General features: G+C 35.9%; 1 protein-coding gene across 1 annotated transcript in view; it reads left to right on the forward strand.

Annotated features, from left to right (window-relative positions):
- LOC116240522 (EGF-like photoreceptor maintenance factor) overlaps positions 1–27,800 on the forward strand; it is a 257,237-nt gene that overhangs the window by 24,609 nt on the left and 204,828 nt on the right. The window contains exon 2 of the mRNA XM_090136211.1: positions 9,891–10,003. Coding sequence (XP_089992337.1) covers positions 9,891–10,003 — 113 coding nt within the window. The remainder of the gene's footprint in view (positions 1–9,890; positions 10,004–27,800) is intronic.

Here is a 27,800-nt window from a genome sequence, read left to right on the forward strand (position 1 = left end):
GCTTGTGAAAATGTATAGTTAACAGTGGTGACTTGAAAAATAGCTGAGAATTTGTTCTATCATATCACGTTATTGCACTCTTTGTATATTTTATAGTTTCCATGGAAATAAATAGGAGGCATTACTTCCAGAGCAACTTAGGTATGAGACACTGTCATTATTTTTAGGCTCAGAGTTTATTTGATTTAAAAAAAAAAAAAAAATGAAACGTTACAAAGAGGAATAAAGACATTCTATTAGTATCAAAAGCATGAGGTCTCCAGTTACATGTGGTCAGTCAGTCTCATGGTTGTGTGATTTCCAGCAGAAGTGCTTCTCTAATACTGTTAGCAATCTCTCTCTCCACATTCAATCTCAGTCCCTGAATCTTTCATTCTATGGAAAAGTTTCCATTTTTTCCATAACAGTAAATTGACTTTGTGTAACTTGACAGCTTTGATATTTTACTTTGTCCTTTTATTTCTTTTTCTAACTACAAAGACTGTAGCAGAAGCAGTTTTTGTAGAAAAAAGTAAATGGAGGCCATTTCTGATCCCTGGCAAATAACCCTCTCAATACTGTTTGCTTAATAGCTTCACTCTAAACTAAGTATCTGCATGTACCTACTGGGCATGCAGCACATAGTCGAGCCTGAAAAATAGCCAAATAACACATTTGCCAAGCCAGTGGGAAGTGCACTCTGCTTAAAGGTGGAAGCCAACTAAGCTGTTGTAATGAAAAGCAAGAGTCAATATTAAGAAAGGAACACAGTGATCACATTGTTTATAAATCTGTCATTTTTAGTGTGCATCATAAAAAACAAGAAAGGAACAAAGGAAGTGGCAACTGTTCTTCATGGAGCAATGGAAATGTAACTCTTTTTGCTTTTTCATCTTAATGAAGAGAGATTAAAAATGAAAGAATAAAGGAAGGCCTTAGTAAAATGGAAGTTTGTTGAATAGTGGCAAAAAAGTCATTAATGTTATATTTTTGTTAATGTTCTGCATTTTGAAAGCAAAGTGGAATGAAGATGACTGACTATATCAGTGTCTGTCTCTCTCTTCTGTGATTTTAACCTCTTTATTTACTTACTTACCTTTTACCACCTTTTCTCTGCTAATGTTTATTAAGTTCTGGAAATTATTTATAAAACTACTAAAAGCTGCTTCCTCTGTATGTAACAGTAAACATAGAAGAAATTTTCCTTGATTCTGTCAATGTCTCATTACAGATTCTTATTCCCATTTACAAAATGCTGTTTTACAGGCTATTATTCAGAGTGAAAGCAGAGTAGTATGGAAAAAAAGTAGAAAACATGAAAAACAAATGAATTTATAGAGTACATTTCAAAATTAACACAAGTAAATTCTATGATGCAATATGAACATGAACCTGAAACAGCAGGAATACCCTGGCTTTACACATGATCCTAAATTGTTTGCTATTTGTAAGCTCGTGTGTACTCAATACCTGGCAAACAAAGTTATTGACTTTGCCTTGTAATCAGATTGTGAAAATAGTGAAAACTGTTCATCCATGCTGCAAAACTGCTTTCTATCTTCTGGTGGATTTCCGTTGTTGAATATAAATAGCAGAATAATGTTGAATCTCGTACTGGGAAAAGGCACTAGGTTGGAGGAGGCAGATTTGAATGAATCAGGTGTAACAGCCTGAAAGACGGTTCTAAATCTTAATAGCTGAATTGCCATATGATGTTATATCATGCTATAATCAGTATATGAAAAGTTTTCTACTAACATGGCAAATATTTTATGCTGAAGAAATTCCTGATGTCATCAAATATTATATGTTTTGTAGAGTTTTTACAGGAAGGAGTTATTTCTTGCAGAAAAGGACTTGGCAGCCCTGATTCACCAAGTTGATGAGATGAGCCAGAAATGTGCTCAGTTGGCAAAGGAGGCTAATAGCATCCTGGTCTGCATTCAGAGGAGCTTTGTCAGTAGCTGGAGGGGAGTCATCCTTCCACTGGGGGGGTTGGCAGCTGGAGCACTGGGCCCAGCTCTGGGCTCCCTGGTGCTATGGACATACTGGTGAGAGTCCAGCAAAGGGCCACAAAGATGGTGGAGTCTGGAGCACCTCTTCTATGGGGAGTGGCTGAGAGAGCTGGGGCTGTTCATCCTGGAGAGGAGAAGGCTCAAGAGAGATATAACCAGTGTCTCTAAATTAGGTACATAGAAGACAGCCAGGCTCTTTTCAGTGCTGCCCAGTGCCAGAACAAGAGCCAGTGGGCACAAAGTGAAACATGTGAGGTTCTGACTTAGCATCAGGAACTCCACATTTCCAGCTTATAGAATAATGTTTTATTTCTGTAAATCCTCTAGTGCATAGAATGAGATCATGTGAATCTGATGGTTTTAGCTTCACTGTCTTTCTTGGATATTGTAAATTTTATGTAAAATTTGTAAAAGAAGTAGAAAAATATGCTGAATACATTAAACCCAAGGCAAGTATGAGAATATCTGATCTAGGTGTGTTTTCTGACATGTATATCAGTAGTATACAAACCAGCATGGGAGAAAATAGAACTGAGGAAAAAAAAGATATCCCACATAAACCAACAACTTTGTCTAGCGATGAGAAGGCAGAACAAGAAATTCACAGCTCTGGAGAATCATTTATTGCTATAAATCTCTGAGGACTGTGAATCTCAAAATAGGAGTTTTAATAATTAGGTGACTGAATCCAATGGCTTATCTCACTCCTTTACAAAAGATTTTTCTTTTCTCGGGAGGGATGACAAAATAGGTCATGGGTCTTCTTCTCACTTGTGCTAAGTTAAATTGCTATTAATCTCAATCTTTGTTAATATGATGAATTACAGATATATTTCCTATGGTGTTACGTCTGCAGCAATATCTATCCAAAAGACAGTGCAGACAACAACCAGCAACCTGTCAAATTTTAAAAGAAATAAAAAAGCAAACACAATCTGGTTGCAAATGTTTACACAATGTACTGACATGATGTAAGATACAAAGTCCTAGAAATTCATAAAGAAATTCTCTTCTTATCTCTTGCTTCTACAGGTGATATTCTTTGACATTCTTGTAACTCTGACAAAATAGACCCCTTCTGAATACTGTATATGTCAGGTTATATTCACTAAAGGAAAGCCTATTTTGTTGTAACGTTTTAGCTGTTACAGTCATTTTTATTTCTGAAGACCTCCAGGTGTTCCAGATAAATACTGTAATTTATAAAAAATGTATATTTCATTCTTATGCAGAAAATAGTCATAGGAATATTAATTTATTTGATATGTGTTTATCTTTGTTTTACATGAAGTGTTGTCTCTTCTCATTCACCCAGAAGATGTACAAATCTGCTTCAACTGCTCCCTTTTTTTGTAACTCAGTATTTGTTATTGAGCATGATCTGTTTCACAGTGAATCTTATTTTATGTATCCAGCAGTACATAGAAATAAATACAAAAATCTTTTGGGTCAAATGTTTGTAAGTCTGAACTATTGATTATTGGACAAAAGCCAGAAGTTTACAAGCTTGGACTGAAAATTAGTTCAGGGTAATCTTTCTCTAACATGGTATAATACTTAGCTTAGCTCAGTATAATTATAACACTACATTATAACACAGCTTAGCACAGTGTACAGTATTTAACTTCATCACCGCTCTGTAATAGCAGAATGCTTGATTTTACAGAGAGGTGAATTGATTTCTGCATTTAGTTGATAGAGTTTGTACTGGATAAAAACTGTTCTCCAAATTTCTCTCCACTCTTTCTCAAGACAGTGTAATTTTCAGCTTGTTCATGTGGAAGGCATTGCATCCCATTAACAAAGTAGTAAAATCCATTAGTTGAACTATGATTATAAGCAGAAACACTACAGTTGTTTAAAGAAAGGCCAGACATTGCTAGCCATAAAACTTAGGTAAATCTTTCCATACTTTGAAATATTCATATAACTTCTGAGAAGCACAATTGCACTTGCTTAAATGCTAGAAAAGAAGTTTAAAAAATAAGGATCTTGGCCAAGGACAAGTGGTAAAGGAGCTTACTACCCTTGAATCTTTCAGACTTACTGATTTTAAAGATTTTAATTAATTCTTTTTGGCTTAATGAGCCATTCTCAGCCAGAATAAAATGGCAGAGTAATGGGAAATTGACAGTGAAACAATGAAGAGTGAGTTTTCTAATGCTGCTCAGTTTAGATGATGCAGGAAGAATGTGGATTCCTGTTACTCGTTAAGCTGACTGTGCCAAAATCTGGGCCCAGGCAGGTGAACAGTCAAGCTCCCACTATAAAGCACAGCAAGACAGTAGGTGGTTTACTCCACCTGGATTACATCCTGGTTTGCTCACAGGATCCATTCCATACACTTCAGTGGAGGGGACTGGATGATCTCTTAACTTCTTTATTTCCCCCAGCAGGAGAAGTTTTGAAACCCCTGATTTGAGTTGCTAGAACAAATGAGAAATGAGAAGGCGAACCACAAAAATGCATTGCCCTAGACAGATCGGGAATTCTTTTCCCTCTCTTCTGTCTATTATGTTATGCTTCACTCTTCTTGTTTCATAAAAGTTTTGTGAAAGTGTTTCAATATCCATGAGAGATCTGATAAACACAGACTCAGGATATGAGCAATACATTCTTCAAAAAATTCAGTGCAAACTGTTACACAAAAAATAATCTTGATTTAGCTTACTCCTTAAACTCCTTTAAAAAGTCCATTTTTTTAGTATCAGAATTAAAATGATTTTGAGATGTTTAGCTCAGTATCACAATTTCAGTTTAAAGTCATCTGTTATATTAACATATCAAATAAACAAAACTTTTGTATTGTTTTTCAATTTATGCTTAGATTTTAATTTCCTGATCAGTTCCAGTCAGGATGTAAGAGAAACTCTAGTTCCTTTGTGTTTCATATGCTTTATTTTATTAATGGAGGTATGTAGACAATTATGCCTTTATACCTTCCTATTTTTCTTTCCTACTTATTACTTAACCAGGACTAGTACAGAAACTTAAGTAATATTCCTTCTCCTCTATTTTAGGTGTTTTCTTTTTACTAGTTTTGTTTTCAGAACAAATACCACTTTTTATATTCGTACACATTTTGGAATGTCATTAAAATCTAATACAATTTATTTTATGCTACATTATCTAACAACTAAAATGCATGTGTATTTGCACTGAAGCTGAGTATAAAAAAGTAAATATTCGGAAGTGCAGTGACGAACAGCATAGATGTGTCAGGGGAAAAAAATGTGAAAGATTACCAAATACTGCATTGTGGTACACTGTAATATCTATAGTGAGAAAGTCTAAGATGTATAAAATCTATCCTGAGGCGAATCAAATGAGGAAGGATTACGCTATGCTCTGTTTTGCATTAATTATGTTTTTGTAATAAAAAACTCTAATCATAGGCCAAAACCTAATTATATTATTTACAAATCTGTAGAGAAATGACAGCATGCAAGCTCATTTTACTAGGAATTCAGTTCTAGGCTAATTCTACATAACAGCAGCTCTAATTTAGGCTAGGCAATAAGGGAAGTTAATAAATGGTTTGGCATATATGTGTGAACTTTTCCTACCAGGTAAGTATCTGTACTCATTTTTGTCAAGTATAAAGGGCATTTAAAGAGCATGGTTACTATATGTCAAACATATCTGCATAGTTTCTGAATAGAGAATTGTACTGAATTTAATTTTTGGTGTTGCTATGACCCTGACATTTTCAGGCATTTTAAGTATTACAATCTGTCAGTATATGAATGTATTTCTGTAAGTGGGAGGAAACTGAGAAATGTGAATTCCACGTTTTAATACTCTAATCTGCTGATAACAACTAGCATCTATTCTCAAAAATAGTGGAATAAAACAGGGTTACTTTTTTATTTCTTTGTATCAATAGCCCTTATTCTTAAATACATCTAGGAATACATTAGCTTTTTGTATAGATAGCGTATTTGTCGAGATTGCACTCCAGAGACAAGAGATTGTTTGGCCAGGGTGTTTGTGATGTAGTTATGATTACAGAACCAAGAAGAGGCTTCTAGGAATTTTAATAGTACTTTGGAGAAATCCATTACATTCAAAATATACAAATATCACTGTAAGAGAAATGGTTAGGCACTCAGTCTGTGTGTTTGTTTCTGGGGGAAGGAAATCATGTTATTAAAATATTCGCTGATAATGGTGCTTGGGGGAATGTGCAGATAAAGGTTGATTCCCAAGCCAAGCATTAATTTTCTGTTCGGTGTGCAAAATGGATCATAGGTTGCCATAGTGAATTTTCCCCACACTAACTTGATATTGAGTCTAGAAAGAACTTAACAAAGAACAGTGGATGTCATAAATGTTAAAGCTGTATTGTGCCTGACCTTTGCTTTTATTGGTTCCTTCTGTTTTCTTTGTTTGCTTTTACACTCCCAAGAATGAGGGCAACTTGAACAACTTACATGGTTGTGACTGGAAAGTATCATGATTAAGCTTTGGTGAAGCTTCATAAATGTTTAAGAGAGAGAAGGGTTCTAAAAAATTGATTTATGCAACTAATATTAAAACATTGTATATTTTTTCATTTTTGTTTCAGGCAATGTTTCGGGTCCCATATCACTTCTCAGAAGTGTGTAACTTCTTGTCTTTATTCATATTAAATTTGCAACAGATCCAGCATTCCATTAATTTGAAAGTGAATTTGTTTATAAAAGGCAGGAAAAAAAAAAGCTTAAAAGTACCACTTACAAAAAGGAAAAAGTGATACGTGATAGGACAATGCACAGTCAAAGATTACCTGGAATTGTCAGCCTGTAGAAGTGACAGTAGTATGGGAATTTTCCTTGGGATTCAGGAGTGGCCGTGTACATCTTGAATGCAGAGCATTGTTGGAGTCATTGAGCTTCTTGAAAAGCAAGACTAGAGGAGGGGACTCTCCCTATCAAGAAGGAGGGATGTGGAAAATATATCTGTTTAATCTATCTTTTTAACACCCAAAATGCCAGAGATCTACTTAAGTATTTCCCATGTTCTGATTTAGTGTTTTGCGTTCTTGTAAAACCTAACTTTAAAACCATTCTCTCTTTTAAAAATCAGTTTTTCATTTAAAGTAAAAGGCAGGCTTCAGTGAGTTGGAGAGAACAAGAAGCCATCACAGTATGAAACATGTTTTGCTGATTGGTAAAGAAGAAAGCAAATAGATAGCCTACAGACCATAATTCTTTTAATGACTTCTAATGATAAGAATAGAAAAAGGGAAGATTCTTTTGGAAAAATCTCTTTCTATTAATTTCAGATTTATTTTTTTTTTTTACCTCCCTTAAATTTGCAGTAAAGAATACTATGGCAGAGTTTCTCAGCTTAACTTTGAGTTGTGTGATTTATGTAATTTAGTGTCCTGGTACTGATTTGTGTAATTTAGTGTCCTTTTGATCCTGTACTGTAAGAAACTGTGGAAACTCTTCATTCATCTGCACACTACTCTTAACTCTCCTTGACAGTGGATTTTCCCAAGTAGAGATTCCTGATCTGTATAGTCAGTCTGTTCAGAAACTCATATGCATCATGATCCACCTTCTGGGGATTTTTTTGGTTTTTGTTTTTGTGTTGGTTTTTTTTGCATATTTTGAAATTCTCTTACATCTCTTCTCAGGATTTGGGTTTTGCTAACCTAAGTAACTTGTGCATAAGCTGAGGAACACAGATCCTAATACAGATTTCTCAGAGGCTTTCCAGGGGCTCTCCATAATTGAGAAAGCTCACTATTCCCATTTTTGTTGTTTTTATTTTAACCAATCTTCTCATTTATTGAAAGCCCCTTTCTATCCCAAGGTGACTGAGTTACTTTAAAGTCCATTAGCATATGAACTTGTTAAAAGCCTTTTGGAAATCAAAGACTATGTATGAAGGCATCCTTTTCATAAGTTGTATTCCTCCTATGAGTTACAGTTTCCTTTTTCAGAAAAAACATCTAGACTGTTCTTCAGTATGTTATATTCATGTGTGTGCCTGTTGTTCTTTAAGGTGGTTTTATTGGTATGTCTAGAATGGAAATGGGACTTACTGACCTGTAGTTTGAGGTGTGCTCTTGCATTTGCCTGCCTTGTCATCTTTTCCCAAATCATAAAAAGCAAAGGAAACCAACCAACCAATCAGCCAAACAGAAGAAAGGTCAAACAAACAATTGAAAACAAAAACAAAAGTCCACATCTTCCATTCCTGTGATCTGGAAGCCAATTTGAAGTGATGACCATAGTAAAATAGCTCATTAATCCATTTTAGTTAAACACTATTTGCTTTTTTTTTTTTTTTTTTCCTACTGTTCAACTTCGTTAATTTATTTTAAAACATTTTCTACTGGTGTTTCAATGTGAGACAGATCTCTGATGTATTCTTTCTAAAAAGGGTTTCTGGCATGGGAACCTCCCAGAGATCCTTTACATTAATTTTTTATTTGGTGAATTCATTTATGTTTCCTGCTAGAACCATATCTCTTTGAAAACTCTGTACTTTGATGGTGTGTTAGTCCTACCTTTCTGGCAGGCTTCCTGCTCCTGTTGGATTTTAAAAAGCATTTAATGTTCATCATTATGCCTTTATAAAGTTGTTACTGAAAATCTTTTTATTTTTCTTTGCCTTGCCTGCTTTATTAGATTTTCACCGCCAACACTTATAGTATTCTCTATTCTCCTTAGTTTGGACAGGACTTCAACTTTTAAAGGATATCTTCTTATCCCTTATCCCTTATAAATGTTTGTTTGGTTGTTTGTTGTTGTTGTTGTTGTTTTTTTAACTTAATATTTAAACATCACAGGTTTAGGTGGCTGTGGAGTCTTTTTTCTTCTATTTGTTTATTTGCTTTTTATTTTTTAGGTAGGAAGGAATCTCTAATAGCTTGTTTCAAGTATTCAGCTGCATAGGCTTTAACCTTTTGAATGCTTACTTGAATTCCTTTAAAAATATCGCTTTATTTTTATATAGCGTTCCTGTACTAAACAATTACCTCAGTGACTCTTCTTCTTCTGCAGGTATCTAAACCTGCCTTAATGATTATCAGTATTAGGAATGGTTGTGCTAAGGACCAATCTGTGTCTTACTTCTCATCCTCTGTGTTCACAGCCATCTGTCATTCAGATGACTCAAGTTGTGCCCTCTTCCACTGTTATTGTGGCATAACATGTAAATCCACAGACATAAAACTTATAGCAAAACTATGAACTCTCACCTGTATATTGGCAGTGTGAGTATTTACACGTGACCTGTTGTGACCAGAACCCTCTCCCAGTTCAGTCACCTGGTCCAAAGAGTCTTGGCTGCAACATTTTGAGTGGCTTGTTTATACATTATAACACTTGCCAACATCCTGTGTCAGTGTTGCTTGTTTAAGTGGCGATTTATTGTTGATGGGTTTGGTTGTGGGTTGTTTTTTTTCTTTTCCAGTGCCCCTAGTGTTATTCTCAGTAGGTCCTTAGGCAGCTTTGAATCATGGTTAATGGTGCTAGATATCTTTTGAGCAGGGAAGTAGTAAACTTAAAAGTAGATTTTTCAAAGCTTCCTTGTTTGCTATTCCCTATGTCCTGTGTTCATCTGTAAAAAAAAAAAAAAAAAAAAAAAAAAAAACCAGGCACCTGATTAAAATTAGACAAGTCCACTTCTTGCTGGAATCTTACTGTACCTGTTGTGCTGTTTCTGTGTCCAAAATTCTCTGAGTTGATTTTCAAAAGGCAGTTCTGCTTATTTTGCTGTCATTTCAAAGGTATTTGATAGAATTTCATAATGGTAAAATAAATGGAGACCAGGAGGGTTCTTCAGCAGTGAAGTTGAAGTATATTAGAAATCTTTCACAGAAGCTTTTAAAAACTGCTTTTAAAAACTGATTACAAGGACAACAAGCATAAGAACGGTGTGCATTTTTCTCCTTTGTAGATACCTGGACCTGTCTACAATTTCACTGGCTGTATACAAGTAATAGAAATCAATAAAGTGGGACCTTTCAACTTCTCTAATGCTGTGGGAAGAAAGAATATTGACAGTTGCAGGTAAAGTACCCTCTGTACCTTTTCAAACCAGAAGAATCTGTTGTTTCTTTCTCCCTTAAATAGGGTGTCTATTCTAGATAATTTCTACAATGGTAAAAGAGAAAAGGATGATTATATAAATGGATATTGTGCTTTCTTGTTTGCTTCTCAAGCCTCTTTATGTGAGATGCTTTTTGCTGAGCAGATCAATTAAGCTTGATGGCTTATTTAGAGTGAGATTTCAGCCATGGTCTGCTGAGACATAAAACCAATGAGATCTGCTTAGTCCAATCTGTGTTTATAGAATGTTCAAGAATCTGGACAAAAAGGAGAAAACTTCCAAGCAAATTAAGCTTAGTTTTCTTTTAAACTTCTGTAATTTAGAATAGAATATATTTGTGACATTATAATTTATAGAATTGTATGCCAAGATTTATTCCAATTTGTATTGATATTTCTCTTTTATTTTGTCAGTTAGAGTAGACTATGGCTGATGCTTTGTAGCATCAATATTAAATATTGTTTTAATTGAATCAGAACTCAGCGATTTATTTGAAACAGAACTTAGTGATCTGAAATAGAACGTACTGGGGTCCACCCAGCTGAAAAACAGCTCTGCAAGCAATGGAGGTTGAATATGAGTCAGCAATGTGCCCTTGATGTTAAGAAGGTTAATGGTATTCTTAGCTGTGTTAGGCAAAGGATCACAAGCAGATAGAGGGGGGTGACCCTTCCTTTCTGCTCATCATTAATGAGGCCACATGTGGAGTGCTATGCCCAGTACAGAAGAGATATGGACGTACTCGAAAAAGTGACTGAAGAGTAGAACTATGTCTCCTGTGAGAAGAGGCTGGGAGATCTGGGGCAGTTCAGCCAAAGAAGAGGGATCTCAGGGAATCTCACCAATGAATGTGAATGAGTCTATGAATACCTGCAGGGAGAATGCAAAGAAGATGGAGCTAGGATCTCTTCACTGGTGCCCAGTGCCAGGACAAGAAGCAGTGAGCATAAATTGGAACAGAGGAGGTTCCCTCTGAACGGCAGGAATCTGTGTGTGGATGATGTGTGGATGATGGAGCACTGGCACAGGTTAATCAGTGAGGTTGTGGAATCTCCTCCTGGATGTGATCCTGGGTACCCTTCTCTGGGTTGGACCAAATGGATCCAGAGGTCCCTTTCCACCTCAGCCATTCTGAGATTCTAGGGCCTGTTACTTGCAAATATTTACTGTGTATATGTAACTAATTAGGTGAGTAAAATTACATGATAGATTATATAGATGAACTTTGAAAATAGTCTTATTTGTAAAAGGATGGTGGAGGGGATGCTGGACCTCACAAATCTCCTATCTTGCACAGCATGTTCCTTTTCTCTCCCTGCTTTTTCTAGAATCCTGATGATGGATCTTAACAGTGTCCAGCTCCTTGTATCTCACGGAGATCAGTTCCATCCAGGCAGCTCTGCCCTTTGACACATGGATTTTGTGATTGCCTGAACGTGGCAGCTTGCACTGTTCCTTGCTCTTTATTTTAGTTTTAATCTGTATGCATCCTGACCATCACTGATCTTTACATATAAATTCTGCTTGTCAGAAGGTGTCCAGAAAGCTCTGCTACTATTCTCTTACAATATGAGCCTCTTGAGCAGAGATGTTTGTCTTGAGGAGGAAGGAAAAAGTGTTTGAAGAAAGTTGCTAAAATTTGGCAATACAAGTTGCAAATACGAGAAGCTGGTGAATGATAGAAAGCCTGGTGTACACAGAATTCATATGGTTCTGTTGATGCAATATTGCTACACTTGGAGCTGCCTGGCAGACACAGAGTACTCTACAGTGTGGCAGAAAATGCTCTCCAATTTCTTCCTGCTATAACACATCCCTGTATTTGTCTTCCTGTGACACTGACTGTTTCTGTTCTTGCTGTTGACATTTTTCTTTAATTGCCCTTCTATCTGTCATCACCCATTTTTAGTTTTTTTTTACTCATTTTGAATATTCCAGCTTTTGCAAACTCATCCATACTCTGGTGTCATCCACGTAACCTGATGGATTTTTTTTCTTCTTGATCCTCTATATGGATTACTTCATTATTATGATATAGTAGGTCAGCCAAAGGGAGACATGCAGAAACTTCTTAAAGTGTATGGGCTTGTGAGTAAATTTTAAGCTTATGAATTTTTAATAGGTTTGAAATTTACTCAAATATGTTCTGCCATTTTTCTAACTAGATCTATTTGAATTTTAAAATGCCAAAAGGATGTGCTAATATGTGCACAGAATACAGAGAATTTTCAGAAACAAATTTTAGATACAGTTCATTAACCTTTTCAAAAGTATTGGCATCATTACTTCAGGATGTGTCAGTGCTTTTTATATGATATTATAGACTTCGGAGCTTATCTCAGGACAGTAGTACAATTTAGGTTACAGTTTAAAAACTTTTGAGAAAGAGTTTGAGAAAGAGATCATTTGAGAAATGATCAAAGACCTTAAAACTTGTAGTAGCCCTGATCATTCTGAATGATGTAGGATTTCTGGGCATGTGCAGGAGAACCAAAGTTCTAAAAGTGAGACTCTAACAGCCTCTAGTCTATATGGTCACAGCCCAGATCCTTCTCCTAAGCACAGATATCAACAGCAGCAGAGCCGATATTGCTCCAAAAAATAGATTTCTGGGAAAAAGTGGAGATAGTAGAGATAAGTTTTATTTGTAATAGATGAGTCAGGATTTGTTCTCAGTTTGGGGGTATTTGATTTCTTCTTAGATCTGGATTCCGTTTCAGTGTGGGGATGTTTGGGTCCTTGCTCATCATTTATAAATGAAAGCAGAGCCTCAGGGAAGCTGCACTTCTCAAATGGAAGCAGACTGGACTTCTCGTCCCTACTCCTCAAATTACATAGTTCATTACAGTATCAAAGAGTTCATGATGTTCTAATGGGGTTCAGGTGACAGAGGATTACTTTTCAGGTAGATAAGACCCTCTATTAAACTGGATGCTCTGGTATCATGGCACAGATCCAGGGACACTCTTGTTCACACAAACAGGCAGCTGAACTTGGGGGCACTCACTGCACTGCAGAGAAGAGCAAGCATGACACAGTTCGGTCTCCGATCCTTTGTTTTCAGCAAAACTGCTAGGCTGAGATGGGATATATTTAAGCTTGTGTATTATTCTGAAATGGGCTTTCAGTAGAAGCGTAAACTTTGTTTCTCAGCTGAAGCAGTTAGGATGCTGTGGTTTTTCTGCTCTTAATTCAAGTGCCTCTTGGCTTCCCATGGGGCAGATGCCTCTTCCATCTTTTTGTGGCACAAAATGGAGAAAGAAAATTTCTACAGACACAGCCTGTTTAAGCCTGAAGTTCAGTGAGATGCTGCAGTACATGGTACCAGGGGAGCGGAAGAGATGGGATGGACGGGTTGCAGTGGATGAGCCACACGGAAGGCCTGTCAGAGCTTCCTGCTGCAAGGTGTAACTAAGTCAGGGTTGGAAATGGCAAAATAAAGCTATGGGCAGGAAAATGAATGTGAGCTTGGCTGTCTGAGAGCAGATTTGCAGCCCTAAAAGTCCTCTGAGGTATGCAGGTTTTGCTTTCAGGAAAGGTTATCATACACCCATATGAATTAGTAAAGGTCAACCTCCGATAGGTAGTTTTCTGGAATTACACTAGGCTCTATACTTATCTAAATTTTATCCGAGTGTATTTTAAGACAGTATTTAAACTATTCCTGTCCCAGAGCTATGAATATATAGGCCATTTTAGAAGATATCATTTAATGGACAACAGTTGTAGAGGAGATAGTTGGAGATCTCTGATGAGATCTGCTAAGAAATGAAATCTTTTTTTCTTTCCTTCTGCTGAAGAAGGATATTAAGATGGGTTAATGCAATAAAAATCCTCTGTAAGTGTTTCAGAAAATGTTTCTTGAATAGATTTGCTGCAAAGAAATGTTTATCACTGTCACGGAGTTGAGATAACAGATATAAATGAAGTTTTGATTCCCAGTATTAAAAGCTGGTGTTTACTGTAGCTCAATTCTGGCGTAGTGTTTGGGATGTGGGGTTGCTTTATATTCCTGTGTTTACTATATGCAGAAAATTCAGAGGTTTCAAACATACAGCCACAAATAAAATACACACGTTGTGGATGAAGACCAAAGCAGTGCACACTTTACTCGTAAGAGGAAGGCAGAAAGTTATTATATTATTTATTGATATAAATTGGATATAACATGGTAATTTGAACACTTATGAGAGTGACTTAACAAGATTCAAAATGGCTAGATATGCTTGAGCATTTGCTACACAGGAGGTAGGAGGTACACAATGAATCTAAGATCAAATCTTAGTGAAGGTGGTATAGCTTAAAAGCAATATATCACTTACCAGGAATCTGTTGGCAAGGTATCACCATATCCTGGGTGAATGTCTGTGCAGGTATTTGTAACCTCTTGGTAGAGGGGAGATTCTGGTGTGCAGCCAGCTTGCTTGCAAGAAGAGCTCTCAAACGGGTTCTTAGGTGTGAGATGGTTGACTCAGAGTCATACAACTTAGAATTAGATCTGGGCCCCTCCCTACAAGAAAGACATTGAGGCCCTAGATCATGTTCAGAGAAGGGCAATGAAACTGGTAAGGGGTCTGGAGCACAAGTCTTATGGGGAATGGCTGAGGGAGTGGGGGATTGTTTAGTCTGGAGAAGAGGAGGCTCAGGGAAGACCTCATTGCACTCTACAATTTCCTGAAGGGAGGTTTTGATGAGGAGGGATTTTGCCTTTTCTCCCTGGCAACAAACAGGACCCAAGGAAACAGCCACAAGTTGTGTCTGGGGAGACTTATATTAGGTATAAAGAAAAAAAAAATTCTCTCAGAGTGTGTTCAGATGCTGGAATGGCCTGCCCAGTGAGGTGGTGGAGTCACCAGCTGACAGTGTTCAAGAGTTGTCTGGATGAGGACCTACAAGATATGGTTTAGTAGCTTGTGGTAGTAATGGTGATGGGAGGACTGTTGGACTAGATGATCTTGTAGATACTTTCCAACCTTGTGATTCTATGATTCTATTGACTTAGGTGTCTATTATCAATTCTCTGAGTGCCCTGTTTGAGACAATATGGTGGTCATTAACTATCTCCATGAAACTTTAATTGTTATCAGTCCCAAAGAAGAGTTCTTTTGCACTTTTTTGTGTGCATTAGGCCTTGGGCATAACAATAAGGCTGAGTTGGGGGGAGGGGACAAGGACTACACAGTCACAAACCATGCACATACACATATATGTATACACAGATACCTATCCATACAATTTAGTCATTTTTTTAAAAAAAATCCTAAATCAAAAAAATTACTGTTTGCTGCTTTCCTAAGAGGATTCCTAGTGATGGATGTAAATGTACAATTTACATTCACAGTCTGGAGCTACGAAACAGACTTCGTCACTGTCTATAGGAGAGCTTTTTGGATTTTATTTCCTGAAGACTTTCCTTTGCTGTTAATTTATCTTAAGATGTTTTTTTCTAGGCTGAAACTAAACTTCATTTCAGAAAAGACTGTAATTGCTATTTGCATTTAGGAAGGAAACTCTTGAATATGTATTACCTACATTTCATTTCATCAAGAAGATTGATGGGTTTTGTAATGTATGGCAATTTTCTTAGGAGTTACAAAATATATTTTGGAGTTCTCTACATGTTTTCAGTAAACCCTTGATTCTACTATATCCTCAGTTTTCCACTTCCCACTAAGTTCTAAATTCCCTTCCTTCTGTGGGCACTCACTCCCCTTTCCGTTCTATAATTTTCTGTGATATTTTTAAAAACATTGCAAAAGACCCCTAACAGCTCTTTAAAATTCATTCTTCCGAGCAATTTCTCATCATGTTTTTTCCCCTATGAAACTTCCAGCTTTGTAAGAACATTATAGAACTTTCACAATCCAAAGCATCTGTCAACAGGTGTATGAGGAGTTTGATTTCTATCAACAGAATGAAATATGCACTTTGTAAAGGGGAAAGTTGGAACTGCTGAAAATTATTTCTCAGCTGGTTGTGAAAGTCAAAAAGTTACCATTCCACACCTGGAAATGGAAAAGTGCTACAATGCTGCATACTGTATTTTAGAGTTCACGATAAGAACCTGTAAAAGACTTAGTTAAGGTTAAAGGTTTTCTTCACCTGAATTCATCCAATCTGATGAACTCACACTCAGTCCAGTGTGCAAGCAGGTGGAAATCACTAAGCTCTTTTGTCTACTTAGTTTTTAAATAGATACTAGACACTGTGAAGCTTTGAGCTTATACTGTATATGAAAGATTATTCAGACTTTTAAGTTATATTCTTACATCTCAGTATAGGAAGTTATGTTTGTATTTTTTCATAAACAGTTTGGAGTTGTGGGATTAGCTGAAACAACAAGAAAGTAGGAGTGTAGTAGTGTAGAAGAAAACGATTCAATTAATAATACTGATAGTACTCAGTTCTTTGTTTAACATATTTTCTGTATTTTCTGTAGCTAATGTACAGATTGGACTAAAATGTTTCCAGAGTACAAAATTGAAGATAAAGCTTCATTTATATGCATTTCACATTGTGCTTGATGTTAATAGCTTTTCTGTGCAATATAAACATAATGATAAGCATTTGTTTTTTATACTTGTATGTTTTTGTTTGTTTTTTTAATTTTTTTCCTCTGTCATTTGTTACTTTTGCTGGCTGATAACCTTTTTTATGTGTGTTACTCATTGCCTCTTTCTCCTTTTCCCGTTCCTGATTTTATTTTCTATACTTTCATCCTCATTGCTTTATTTGTCCTTTCTGATTACTCTCATCTTTTATTATATTTATTTTTAATGTTTTCTTTTCCTTTGTGAGTTCTGCTGTCATATGCAATTTCTTTTCTGCTGTAGTGAGTGAATTCTGGGTATTTTTCTGTTACCTTTATTTCTTCCTTTGGCATTCCTGTCAGATGATGGCCTATAAATCCTCAAAATCACTGTAAATGTTCATGTAAGCCTTTAGCTCAGTCTTTTGAAGAATTTTGTGGAAATTGTTTATGATAGATATTAGACAAATTCATGTGCAGGCATATATGCTGGTGAGATAGCACCTCATAAGTATTAAGCCTTTCTCCCTATGTCTGGAAAAGGCATCATCTCATCAGCATAGCACAGAACTAACACTAGTCATTGTTAGTGAAACCCTCAATTTCTAAAAGACTAATAATATTTTTTGTGATGTTTATATTTACCTTTCTTACTTTTCTGCCACTTCAGACATGTGTTACACCAGCAGGAATCTGGTTCTTAATTCTGTCAACAAATTTCTGTGGCAGTTGTTGATGTGTCTGTAATGACTAAGTGTGATGAGATCTTGATTTCTGTTGGAATTGCCAGACACTTGCATAACAGCTAATAAGTCATAAATGGTAGCATGCTTTTCTTTTTGTCATGTTTTTATCAGGGAGGCATTAGCAAGGATATGTGTCAATTTAGATGTGCCAAAGTATATGTCTGAGACACTGTTGCTGCAAATAAATGATACTTCAGATATTTTGGAAAACAGTCTGATGCAGCTGCACAGTAAATACATTTTTGGGACTAATATTCACAGATTTTTTAAAAGAAACTGACTTTCTGCTCTGCTGTTCATATGTATGCACTTCATTATTTTATAATGCATTTGTTTTGTGTGCTAAAAGGAAAGTTCCAGTGCTCAAGAAGTGCTACTTTACAATCAGCTCACATCTTTGCATTTATTTTAGTGTAGTTAAATAATATTTAATATCTTCAGTTACTCGTGATTCTTACTTTATATGATTATTGAATTTATTACTGCTATTTGTAGAGCTTCTTTTACCCCAAATATTTAACCATTGCATATAAATTGATACCTTTGTACATAAGCAAAATAAAGTGCCAAGCTTTATTCAGAACACTCATAGTACAGAACTGAAGAAATTATGCAGTTTGTTGTATTAATACTTCAAGAAAGAGAAATGTGTGCTTAGGAAGGAGAAAAATGTGTGTTAAATGTGTTGTTATCACAACAAAAAAATCTATCAGCCTTGACCTCTTTACATTGAATGGTAGATTCAAAGCCACGAAAACTGATCAGTGTATAAAGTCACCATATCCAACCACAACCCATTCTTAAAATGTGGAAGTAAGAGAGATTGCATTCTTAAAATATGGAAATGAGAAAGACTGCCTGTCAGATGCCTTTTCAGTAGATCATCACAAGTTCTGGTAGGAGATAAGAGAGTTAGTGATATGACAAAGGTCAGTGGGCCAGCCTGGAGTGGCTAAGAAATTCTGGGAGGCATTACAATCTAAAGGACTACACAGTGAATTGTCTGTAATTGGAGCATTATAAAAGTCAAAAGTGATCAGAATTAAAAGGCTGCAAAGATAGTTTTAAGTTATTTTTTCAGTGTTCCAGCCTCTCTCACCTTTGGATTCCATGGTAATCTGACAGGTGTAAAGATGTACGATTTGAGCTTTATATTTTTAGCTGCAGTAGATGAGGAAGATTCCTTTTTTGCTTTACATCAAAGATTATAGTTTCAGGAACCCTACAGATTGCTGCAATGTTTGGGGTTGCTGTAGGCTAAAAACAGTGTTACTTACCTTCTACCTTCTACAAAGTGCTTTGAGTATTTATACCTTCTCAGAAAATCTGTAATTCAAGGAAGAACATAGTTAGCTTTTGAAATATAAAGCCATGAAAAGAAGTATTCTAACAAAATGTATTTTTAAGATTAGTGAGTCTTATTTTCTGATGAATAATCTGTCTTTTTGCTGCCATTTTTCAACATGGTTTCCCCACAAAAACAAAATGATTTTGTAAACATGAAAGTATAACATTTTATCTAAAACAACTTCCCAACTTTCTAACAAGATTGGAGCTGTTTCACAAAGCAAAAGCCAAAGATGTTTCTCAGGGATTTTAAAACTTCATCACATGTATTTTTCACAGCATTAATTATATGATGTGCGAAGCAGTTGGGAACCTTCCTTAATGGTTAAGAAAAATTATTTTAGTGACATGAGACATCAAGTGGTACGGTTCAGTAGTTTCCTGAAATAATCACTTCGGCTTCTATCCAGACAGGTCTGTGAACAGTAAAATCCTCTTCTTCTACTCTATTAAAATAGAAAAAAAATACTCTTTTTTTTTTTTTTTTTTTTTTTTTTTCCTGCTTGTCTAAAACTTGCACATGGGTGTATGGATGGTTTGACAGAATTCTGCTTTATAGATGTTTCCCTATATATCTCACCTTAAATTTTTTATGAGTAATGGTTCAGAAAAGCCAAGTATATATAACCAGAGGAATTGTCTAAAAAACAATTGGTTAATAAAATAAATTATCTTGTATATCTTCCTTAATGGATTACAATCACACTAAGTTTTAGTGCTAACATTGATGGCATTCCAATCTCAGAAATCTAGAAATAGAGATAAAATGTTATGTTATATACTCACAAATAATTACACTTCACAGCAGGTTTCCATAATTTCCAAGTTATGTGCAGAGAGTGCACTGTAATGGAGATGTAGTTGCTCTTGTTATTGTAGCAGCCTGTCCTGTGAAAAGAGGCATATTAGGCAGAATAAGGAGGAATAAGAGTCATACCAAAAGGAAGAATTTGCCTACTGGAAACTTGAATCAGTATAAGATTTTCTCTTTGCTTTTTATCATCTTTGAGAATCACTTTGATATAAAAGTATCAAAATTGATACAGAAGTAATAAAGAATCATAAGTTGCCTTCAACTTACAAAAGCAGAATATCAAGAGAAAAGTTTAGAAGCTCAGTTTTATTCTGGCTGGCAGCTATCTGCAGGAATCCATTCTTTGTGCTTAATCATGTCAGTGAATGGAGTACAGAACTTCATGACTTAAAGTATTCGTGGGTTTGTAAAAATCTCATTTAAGAAAGCTGGAAGTGAAACAATCACCCTTAAAAAACCTTTTGTGTTTTTACAGAAAATAAAGCCAGTTACAGATAGTATTTCACTTTTTTAAGGAGGCTTTGAAGATATTTTTACAATTTAAATGGTTTTAGCTTCTCTTTAGAAGAGCACTTTCAAAATGCCTGTTCATTTCATATCTATACATGATTCAAGAATCTAAATTTTAAAACCAGATTTTTTAAAGTGCTTTATGTTATTGATAACTAAAATATGTCAATTTTAGTGATATGTATTGTGACTCTGTAATTCAGTGTTTGTAGTATTTGTTTTTAAAAGGCATTTGAAATAAAATTCCTCTAAAATTGCTCAGACATTGTAGATTCAATTACTACAAGAAAAGAATATGCATGACGATATTTTTGCCGTTAGTTTTTTGTACAACTTCATATTTTGAATTTTGTTTAAACAGGCCAAATACCAAAAGTAAGGCCAACGTCCTGAGGAGTTCTTTTTGTTAATGCAGACAAGAACTGTGAAGTAAACTTCTGGAGCAAAATGGCAAATGTGATTATCTACTTTCCTGTTCAGACAGATAATAGATAATTTCATTTCTGTTTACATTATTGAGTGTGATATTGGTTATACTGTACTAGTTTCTCCCAGAGAAGTGCATGAGAATTAGAAAGGATAAAGGGTTTAAAAAATCCTCGAAGAAATTGGAATCTGTCTCTTTATTTGTCCTACAGGATGAATATAGTCGTCATTCAGTATTTGAAGAGAGCACATGCGTTTAATAAGGAAAAACACTGGACACAGAGTAGGTTTCTTTAGCTCAGCAAGGACCAGAATGTTAGAACCCATGGCTGAAATATATAACCAGAAACTCTGAATTGATAATCATGAAGTCATAAAATGGCGTAGGTTGCAAGGGACCTTAAAGATCTAATTCCAAGCCCCTGCTGTGGTCAGGCTTGCTACTCACCAGATCAGGCTGCCCAGGACCCCATCCACTTTGAAACGTCTCCAGAGATGTGGCATCAAAAGCATCTCTGAGCAGCGTGTACCTGCCAGCACCCTCTGAGTAAAAAATTTTTTCCCAACATCCATCCTAATTCTCTCTTCTATTAGTTTAAAGCCCCTCTCCCTTGTCCTATCACTGTCTACCCTTGTAAAAATTCATAAAATTACCCTCCTGGTTGTGAGCTCCCTTTAGGTACTAGAAGGCCACAACAATGTCTCCCCAGACCCTTCTCTCCTCCAGGCTGAACAAGCCCCACTCCTTCATAGGAGTGGTACTCCAGCCCTCTGATCAGCTTTGTGGCCCTTCTCTAAACAAAAGCTGTATCTGCAGTGAGAAACATCATTCCTAGGTTCTAAAATGCAAAATATTAAATAACCTGATAAAATACTGAAAGATGTATTTGCATTTTTTAAAATATGTATATTAATTTCTTACTGTAATGCATTATATTTAAAATGAATCTGTGAGCCAGATATCTGTATTGGCTGATTAAGATCTAAGCAGATTATTATCAACAGTTAACAAATGGTCTTCTCCAGAGATCTGCTAAGCAACTTTTTTTTTTTTTTTTTTTTTTTTCTATAGGGAATTGGGATTATTTGTTTAAAGTTGTAGTATTAAGTAATGCCATACTAGAAAGATATATCATCCTTCAAGGGACATTGGTTATAAAGTTAAGAAAACAGTCTTATCCTTGTAACTACTTGTTTGCAGCAGAAAAACAAATATATTTTTCAGTAAAAGAAACATCAATTCCTCTCAAAAATTCATATAAATATTTTACAATTATCTAATTTTTCAAAACCTAAATTGATTATAAATAGTTCATTGTTTATTTGTTTGTTTGTTTTTTCTGTATTTGCAACCTGCAGGACTGTTTAATCATATCCTGTCTGACTCTTGCTCTGCAGTAGTATAGATATATAGTGCATTAGTGCCCCCTGCAGCCTTGATACATTAATATAGTATTTAAAATTTTGATCTATATTCGAGTAACTACTCAGAAAAATATCTTAACAGCTTTAAATCCTGTTGTAGTCTTCCCTTTTTCTCCTTCTTTCTTTAGAAGTGAAATCATAGCTCATAAGTACAGAGAGAATGCGTTAGAAGTTTAGCCTTAAAATCTAGACACGTTTTTATAGACATATTCATTAGTAGAATTTTTTTGCCTGAAGAGCTACTATATTGAAAGCAGAAACTAGAAGCAATTTGTAATGTATGTGTAAACTTTTCAATGAATAGTTTCCAAAAAGAAACACTCTCTTGGATTATATCCCACTATACCCAGAATGTTCCGAGTATAAAGCGGTCACTGTTTAGTCCATGCAAATCTGCAGCAGGTATTCATATACATATTGGGCAATTCGCACAAAATCACATATATAATAGACAAGTTTTGACATTTCTTTTAGTTCCTTCACATATCCTCCTCAAATTATTGGTAAATTTCTAGAAACTATCTTAATTCTGGCTTTGAGTATTTCTTTTGAAGCTGTGTGGTTTCCAGGAAACAGTATTTTGTCATAGCAATAGTGGAAATCTTAAGTAATTTATTTATAGGGGAAAAGGAAAGGATTCAGCTTATAAATCCCAGAGCTGATAAAATTGTGAGTACTTTCCAGAAAAGGAAAAAAGGGGACAACCCTCTAGACCAGAATGCTCACAGCCCCATCCAGCCTGGCTTTGGCCAGAGAGGAAGCCTAGCTTTTGGCCAAAAGAAAGAGAAAGAAAGAGAGAAGCAAAACAAAAATCTTTCTCTATGCTATGCATATGCATATATCTATGCATATGTCTCTATGTATTGAGATATATGTGCTACAGGCCAGGTCTCTGAAGCCAGATTTATCTATTTGAAACTCCCCACCCACTCTAAAATTAGGAGAAGGAGATTTTGCACTACTAGTACCCATCCAAGGCCCTACTTGACGTGTGTGAGCTGGCTCATTTAACCCTCAGAAACATTCCTTATTTAAATAAGAAGTTGAAATATGTAGTTTTTATGGATGTAAGGAGCAAAGCTGAAGGCCAAGTAATATTAGTCTATTGAAAAGGCAGTCATTTTGTACAATTAACTGCATAATGTATTTCACTGATGTTATAAAATTGAAAAAGTATTGTATGAAAAGTGATCATGTATGAAGTGAAGTGATCATGTTCTTAAATTTCTGGGCTCTATAAACACAAGTATGACATAGAATCACAGAATGGCCTGGGTTGAAAAGGACCACAATGATCATCTAGTTTCAACCCCCCTGCTATATGCAGGGTCGCCAACCACCAGACCAGGCTGCCCAGAGCCACATCCAGCCTGGCCTTGAATGCTTCCAGGCATGGGGCATCCACAACCTCCTTGGGCAACCTGTTCCACTGCGTCACCACCCTCTGAGTGAAAACTTCCTCCTAATATCTAACCTAAACCTCCCCTGTCTCTGTTTCAAACATTCCATCTTTTCCTATCACAATCCAGCCTCATAAACAGCCATACAGCCATTCCCCTTCCTGTTTATACGCTCTTTTCAAGTACTGGAAGGCCGCAATGAGGTCTCTTGAGAGCCTTCTCTTTTCCAAGCTAAACAATTCCAGTTCCCTCAACCTTTCCTCACAGGAGAGGTGCTCCAGCCCTCTAATCTTAGTGGCTCTCCTCTGCACCCACTCCAAGAGTTCTTTGTCCTTCCTATATTGGGGGCCCCAGGCCTGGACTCAGTACTCCAGATGGGGCCTCACAAAAGCCGAGTAGAGGGGGGACAATCACCTCCCTCTCCCTGCTGGCTGCCCTTTTTTAAGCACATGCTGCTGGCTCATGTCCCGCTTCTCGTCCACCAGGACCCCCAAGTCCTTCTCCGCAGGGCTGCTCTCAAGGAGATCTTCCCCCAGTTTGTATAAATACCTGGAATCACCCCGACCCAAGTGCAACACCCTGTACTTGGCCTTATTGAACCTCATTAGGTTAAATCATTAACATACTTAACTGGCTTTCAAAATTTACCAATTATTAAATCAGTTTCATAAAACAAAGTTATAAAACATTATTGATTGATTTAAAGTATATTAAAAAATGAGTATATGAAAGAAATCTTAAGTGGCAAGTTGGTTTTAGTTGTAAGTGAAGTTAATTTATTTACAGTAAGTTTTATCTAAATTTTATTCTATTAAAAATGGATTTCTAATATGAACATTAAGGTAAGTTTTTTCATCTAGCCATAGAGTAAGCCTGTGTCAGGTTTTAAGTACAGAATATTTGACTAAAACTAAGAATTTTTGAAGGAAATTATTTTTTTCAACAACAAAAATATATTAGTAACTCCTAAGCTCTGCTAAAACTTTTGCTAATGGCAGTGCATGATTTATTTGCTATGGTGATTTTTATTTTCACTGTTGAAATCAGAAGGTTAGATGTTTTGAATGTTGAATTCCAAAGAAGTTGTCTAAATTTATTACAAGGGGACCAAGAAAGTAATCAAGAAAGAGACAAAAGAAAAGAAGGAAAGCAAGCAACTTCTGTTGCACACTTTGAAATCATTTACCTTCCTGATCATGTCCAGATGATAACTTTCATTAAGAGCTTGTTTTGCTAGCATGATGGTGAGCACTTGGTCAGTATTGTCCTTAAATTTGAGCTACCCTGAGGTAACTACCCTGTTTAATCTCTAATACTGATGCTCTAGTTATAGGAGCTTCTCATGAGTTGCCATTACTAAAGAATGACTGACAAATATAGTGCAATCTGAATGTAACAATATGAAGTATTCTGTCACACTGCCACTGAAAATATTATTTACTTTCACCTGATTTGTCTTTCGCTCTTCCTTTGAAACTTGTTTTATAGTTGGAAAGATCAGTGACTTTCAGTGATGGGCGTTGCCTTATCCCAAATCATATCCAGTTACTTAAACTTCCAGTGGTGTAACATTTAGACACAGGTAGTGTGTAAGTTGCTGTTAGGTGCAACAGATGCATAATATCATCTTATTTAAGTTTTTTTCTAGGCCAGGTTGACCCATGATAATTTTAATATAGAAGGCTTTAGTTTAATTTCTTCTCTGCCTCCTTGTGATCTTTTTATGTTACAGCATTTCAGCTGGTGAGAACAGTTTAGTCTTGAACAAAGTAAACATAAGCTGTGTTCTTCGTGGTTAAGATAATTCATATGGAGTATTTTAGATATGCTTCAAATACCCACAATTTTTTGGCTGTTGTTGTGTTATGTAATCAAAACGTTCATTATTTTAAGAATGACATAGTGACTAGAAGCAGCAGGAATTTGTCTTTGGTTATCAAAGTTAATTGTTTCAGTTCCATCTCCAGGTGGTCATCTATCTTAGAACAGCATGAGATGCCTTTCTCTTTGTTCAGGTCAGCTGTAGAGAGAATCAAGGTGATCAACTTTGGCAAGTTTCCAAAATCTTAGATAGTGTTTGATGAAGAGAATTCTGTTCTAAGAGTCTTATTGGCAGATGAAATGTATTAAAATATTTAGGAGGGAAAAGAGTATTTTGAGTGACATTTTGATGCCTTGGACTGTTTGGAAGGGAAAGGAGGTTGAGCATGAGGTCGAAAGTATTGAACATGTTAATTTCTTTGTTATCGATTCTTCATGTTGGTGCTGTCATTGACATTGTTAAAGTATTTGTTCATTCTCAAGTGGGAATGCTCACTGCAAAAATGCATTGTGGTCAAAATTCAAATGATTCTCCAATTAAAAGGAAGAAAAATATTCCATACATCAGGATTTAACAGTTTGCCTCTAGGAAAATCTCCATAATAAAAACATAACTTCATGTAGTGTACGCTTACATTCATTGCATGTTAATATGAGGAAGAAGGAAAAGATATCTACCTACGCTACCTCTTAAACTGTGATGCTCTAAAATATGATAATGTTGTAGACAATAAAAGGATTAAGTTGTCAACATTGGCAGCAGATAGCTGGGGAGGGGAATGGAAGTGGGGGGCAGGACACCACAAGTATCCGAAAATAGATAAAAATAGGACACAGATATCCTCAACTAAACTTTAGAACTCTCAAACAGAAATCTCCTACATAATATTTGCAATTAAAAAAATTTTTATAATCTCTGGACTGAACAAACATAGCATAATTTGAAATGTCCAACTAGTAAAGAAACACGAGATAAAAGCTCTGGCTAGGAGGCTGATGAAGCATTCACAGAGAGATTTTATATTAAGAAAAATGGATATTTGAGGGTTCTGGAGAAAAAAGTGAGCACTTAAAAATAAAGTTCCTGAAAAGAAGAGAGAATCTTGGAGAGAAAAAGGGGCCTAGGAAGGAAAAAGGTGAAGATTCTGGCTAGAGGAAGGATTCTGGAAGGTGGGAAAGATCCTGAAGTTCACAGAGGGGCATGGATGCATAGGGATCATGGCTGAAAACAACACCAGTAACTACAAGCAACTGCTAAATGTGTATTGACATGACTTTCCACAAAGCTTCCTAAATCACCGGCAACCCCCCTATTGGAAAGGATAATGGAGACCTGACAAATGTAGTGGTGATGAGAGGAGTAAGTGAATGTGTGAGATAATCAAATAAAGTGAAACTCTGATCTCATCAGTTCTTCAGTAAGCTCCAGTTGTTAGATCCACGGTGGGCTGTTGTTCACTATCTCACCTGTGACAGATGTATTACTGAATATAGTATAATTTAGTCCTGATAGGAAAATGCTACATAAATAACTGTAATTCTAGTTTCTTATTCAATACATTGTGAAATACTATTTAGGATTTTTTCAATAGTGTATTTCTTTATCTAGTAATTTGTAAATTTTTGACCTGTCATATTTACACTGTTCTTCCTTTTGCACTGAATGGAAATGCAGTAATGTTTTAATTAAATGCCGGATTACTGATGAATAAATGATGCTTGTGTTTATGCATGCCAACCATCCAGCAGCATTAAGATATAATTAGAAATTAAGTCTGGAAGAAAAGCTAGATAATACACAATAGTACTCTGTGTTTTTAACTCATTCTGTACTAATACCTTCTACATGCCTGTCTCATCTTGCTTCTAGGTTAGGAGTGAGGATAATTTCAATAGTATTTGATCCATAAAACCTTTTTATGTTCTCATCACTCTCCAGTCACACAATCTTTGAATAGTGTAATACTTTCTATCCAGCAATCTTAATTGATGTTTATAAAGCTGTTGTAGGCCTTCTCTATTTCTGTTATGTAGGCAAGAACAATTGTCAACACACTGGGAATCTAATACACAAAGAGGTCAGGGATTGTGTCTGTGAAAATGACTTAGATGTCTAAATTGTTATCATGTGAGGCAGCTAAAAACCACATACATACTCTCAAACATCCGTAATGTACTTGGAGTACACTGAAGTTCTGTCCTAACAGAATATGTGTGTTTCTGTGCATTTCTGGAAGCACCTCAATTCTCTTTAAGGTTCCCCTCTTTCCTGCCAGTATCTGAGAGTGCCACTTCTTGTCCTTGAAAATGCATCTCAAAAAGGGCATCCCCAAAAGAAACTGAGATTAAACTGTCCAAGACATAACTCAAATTTGGCACATCCTTGCTTTCCCTTCTTATTATTATGATCAGTTATAAGTGTGCTGTTCCAGTTCATCCGATACTTGCACTCAGTTTCATCCTTGGCTTGATGGAATTACTAACCTAACAGACCGGAAGTGCGATAAGAGCTCCAGAAACCAGTGCCTTGGTCTGTTCTAGCTTACATGGAACAAGTATTCATTGAGTTGAACTGAGAAAGGAAAAGTGTTTGAATATGGTTGGTTCCCCATCCATTAGGTAAGAAAATTCATCTTGGTTTTGGTGTTTTTTGTTTGTTTGTTTGTTTGTTTTTCCCACTGCATCAATCAATCGTTTTTTAATATATGTTTAAGTACCTAATTTCCTTCATGATGAGGC

This window comes from Phasianus colchicus, chromosome 2 (genome assembly GCF_987193195.1).
Source record: "Phasianus colchicus chromosome 2, bPhaCol1.hap1.1, whole genome shotgun sequence".
NCBI lineage: Eukaryota > Metazoa > Chordata > Aves > Galliformes > Phasianidae > Phasianus > Phasianus colchicus.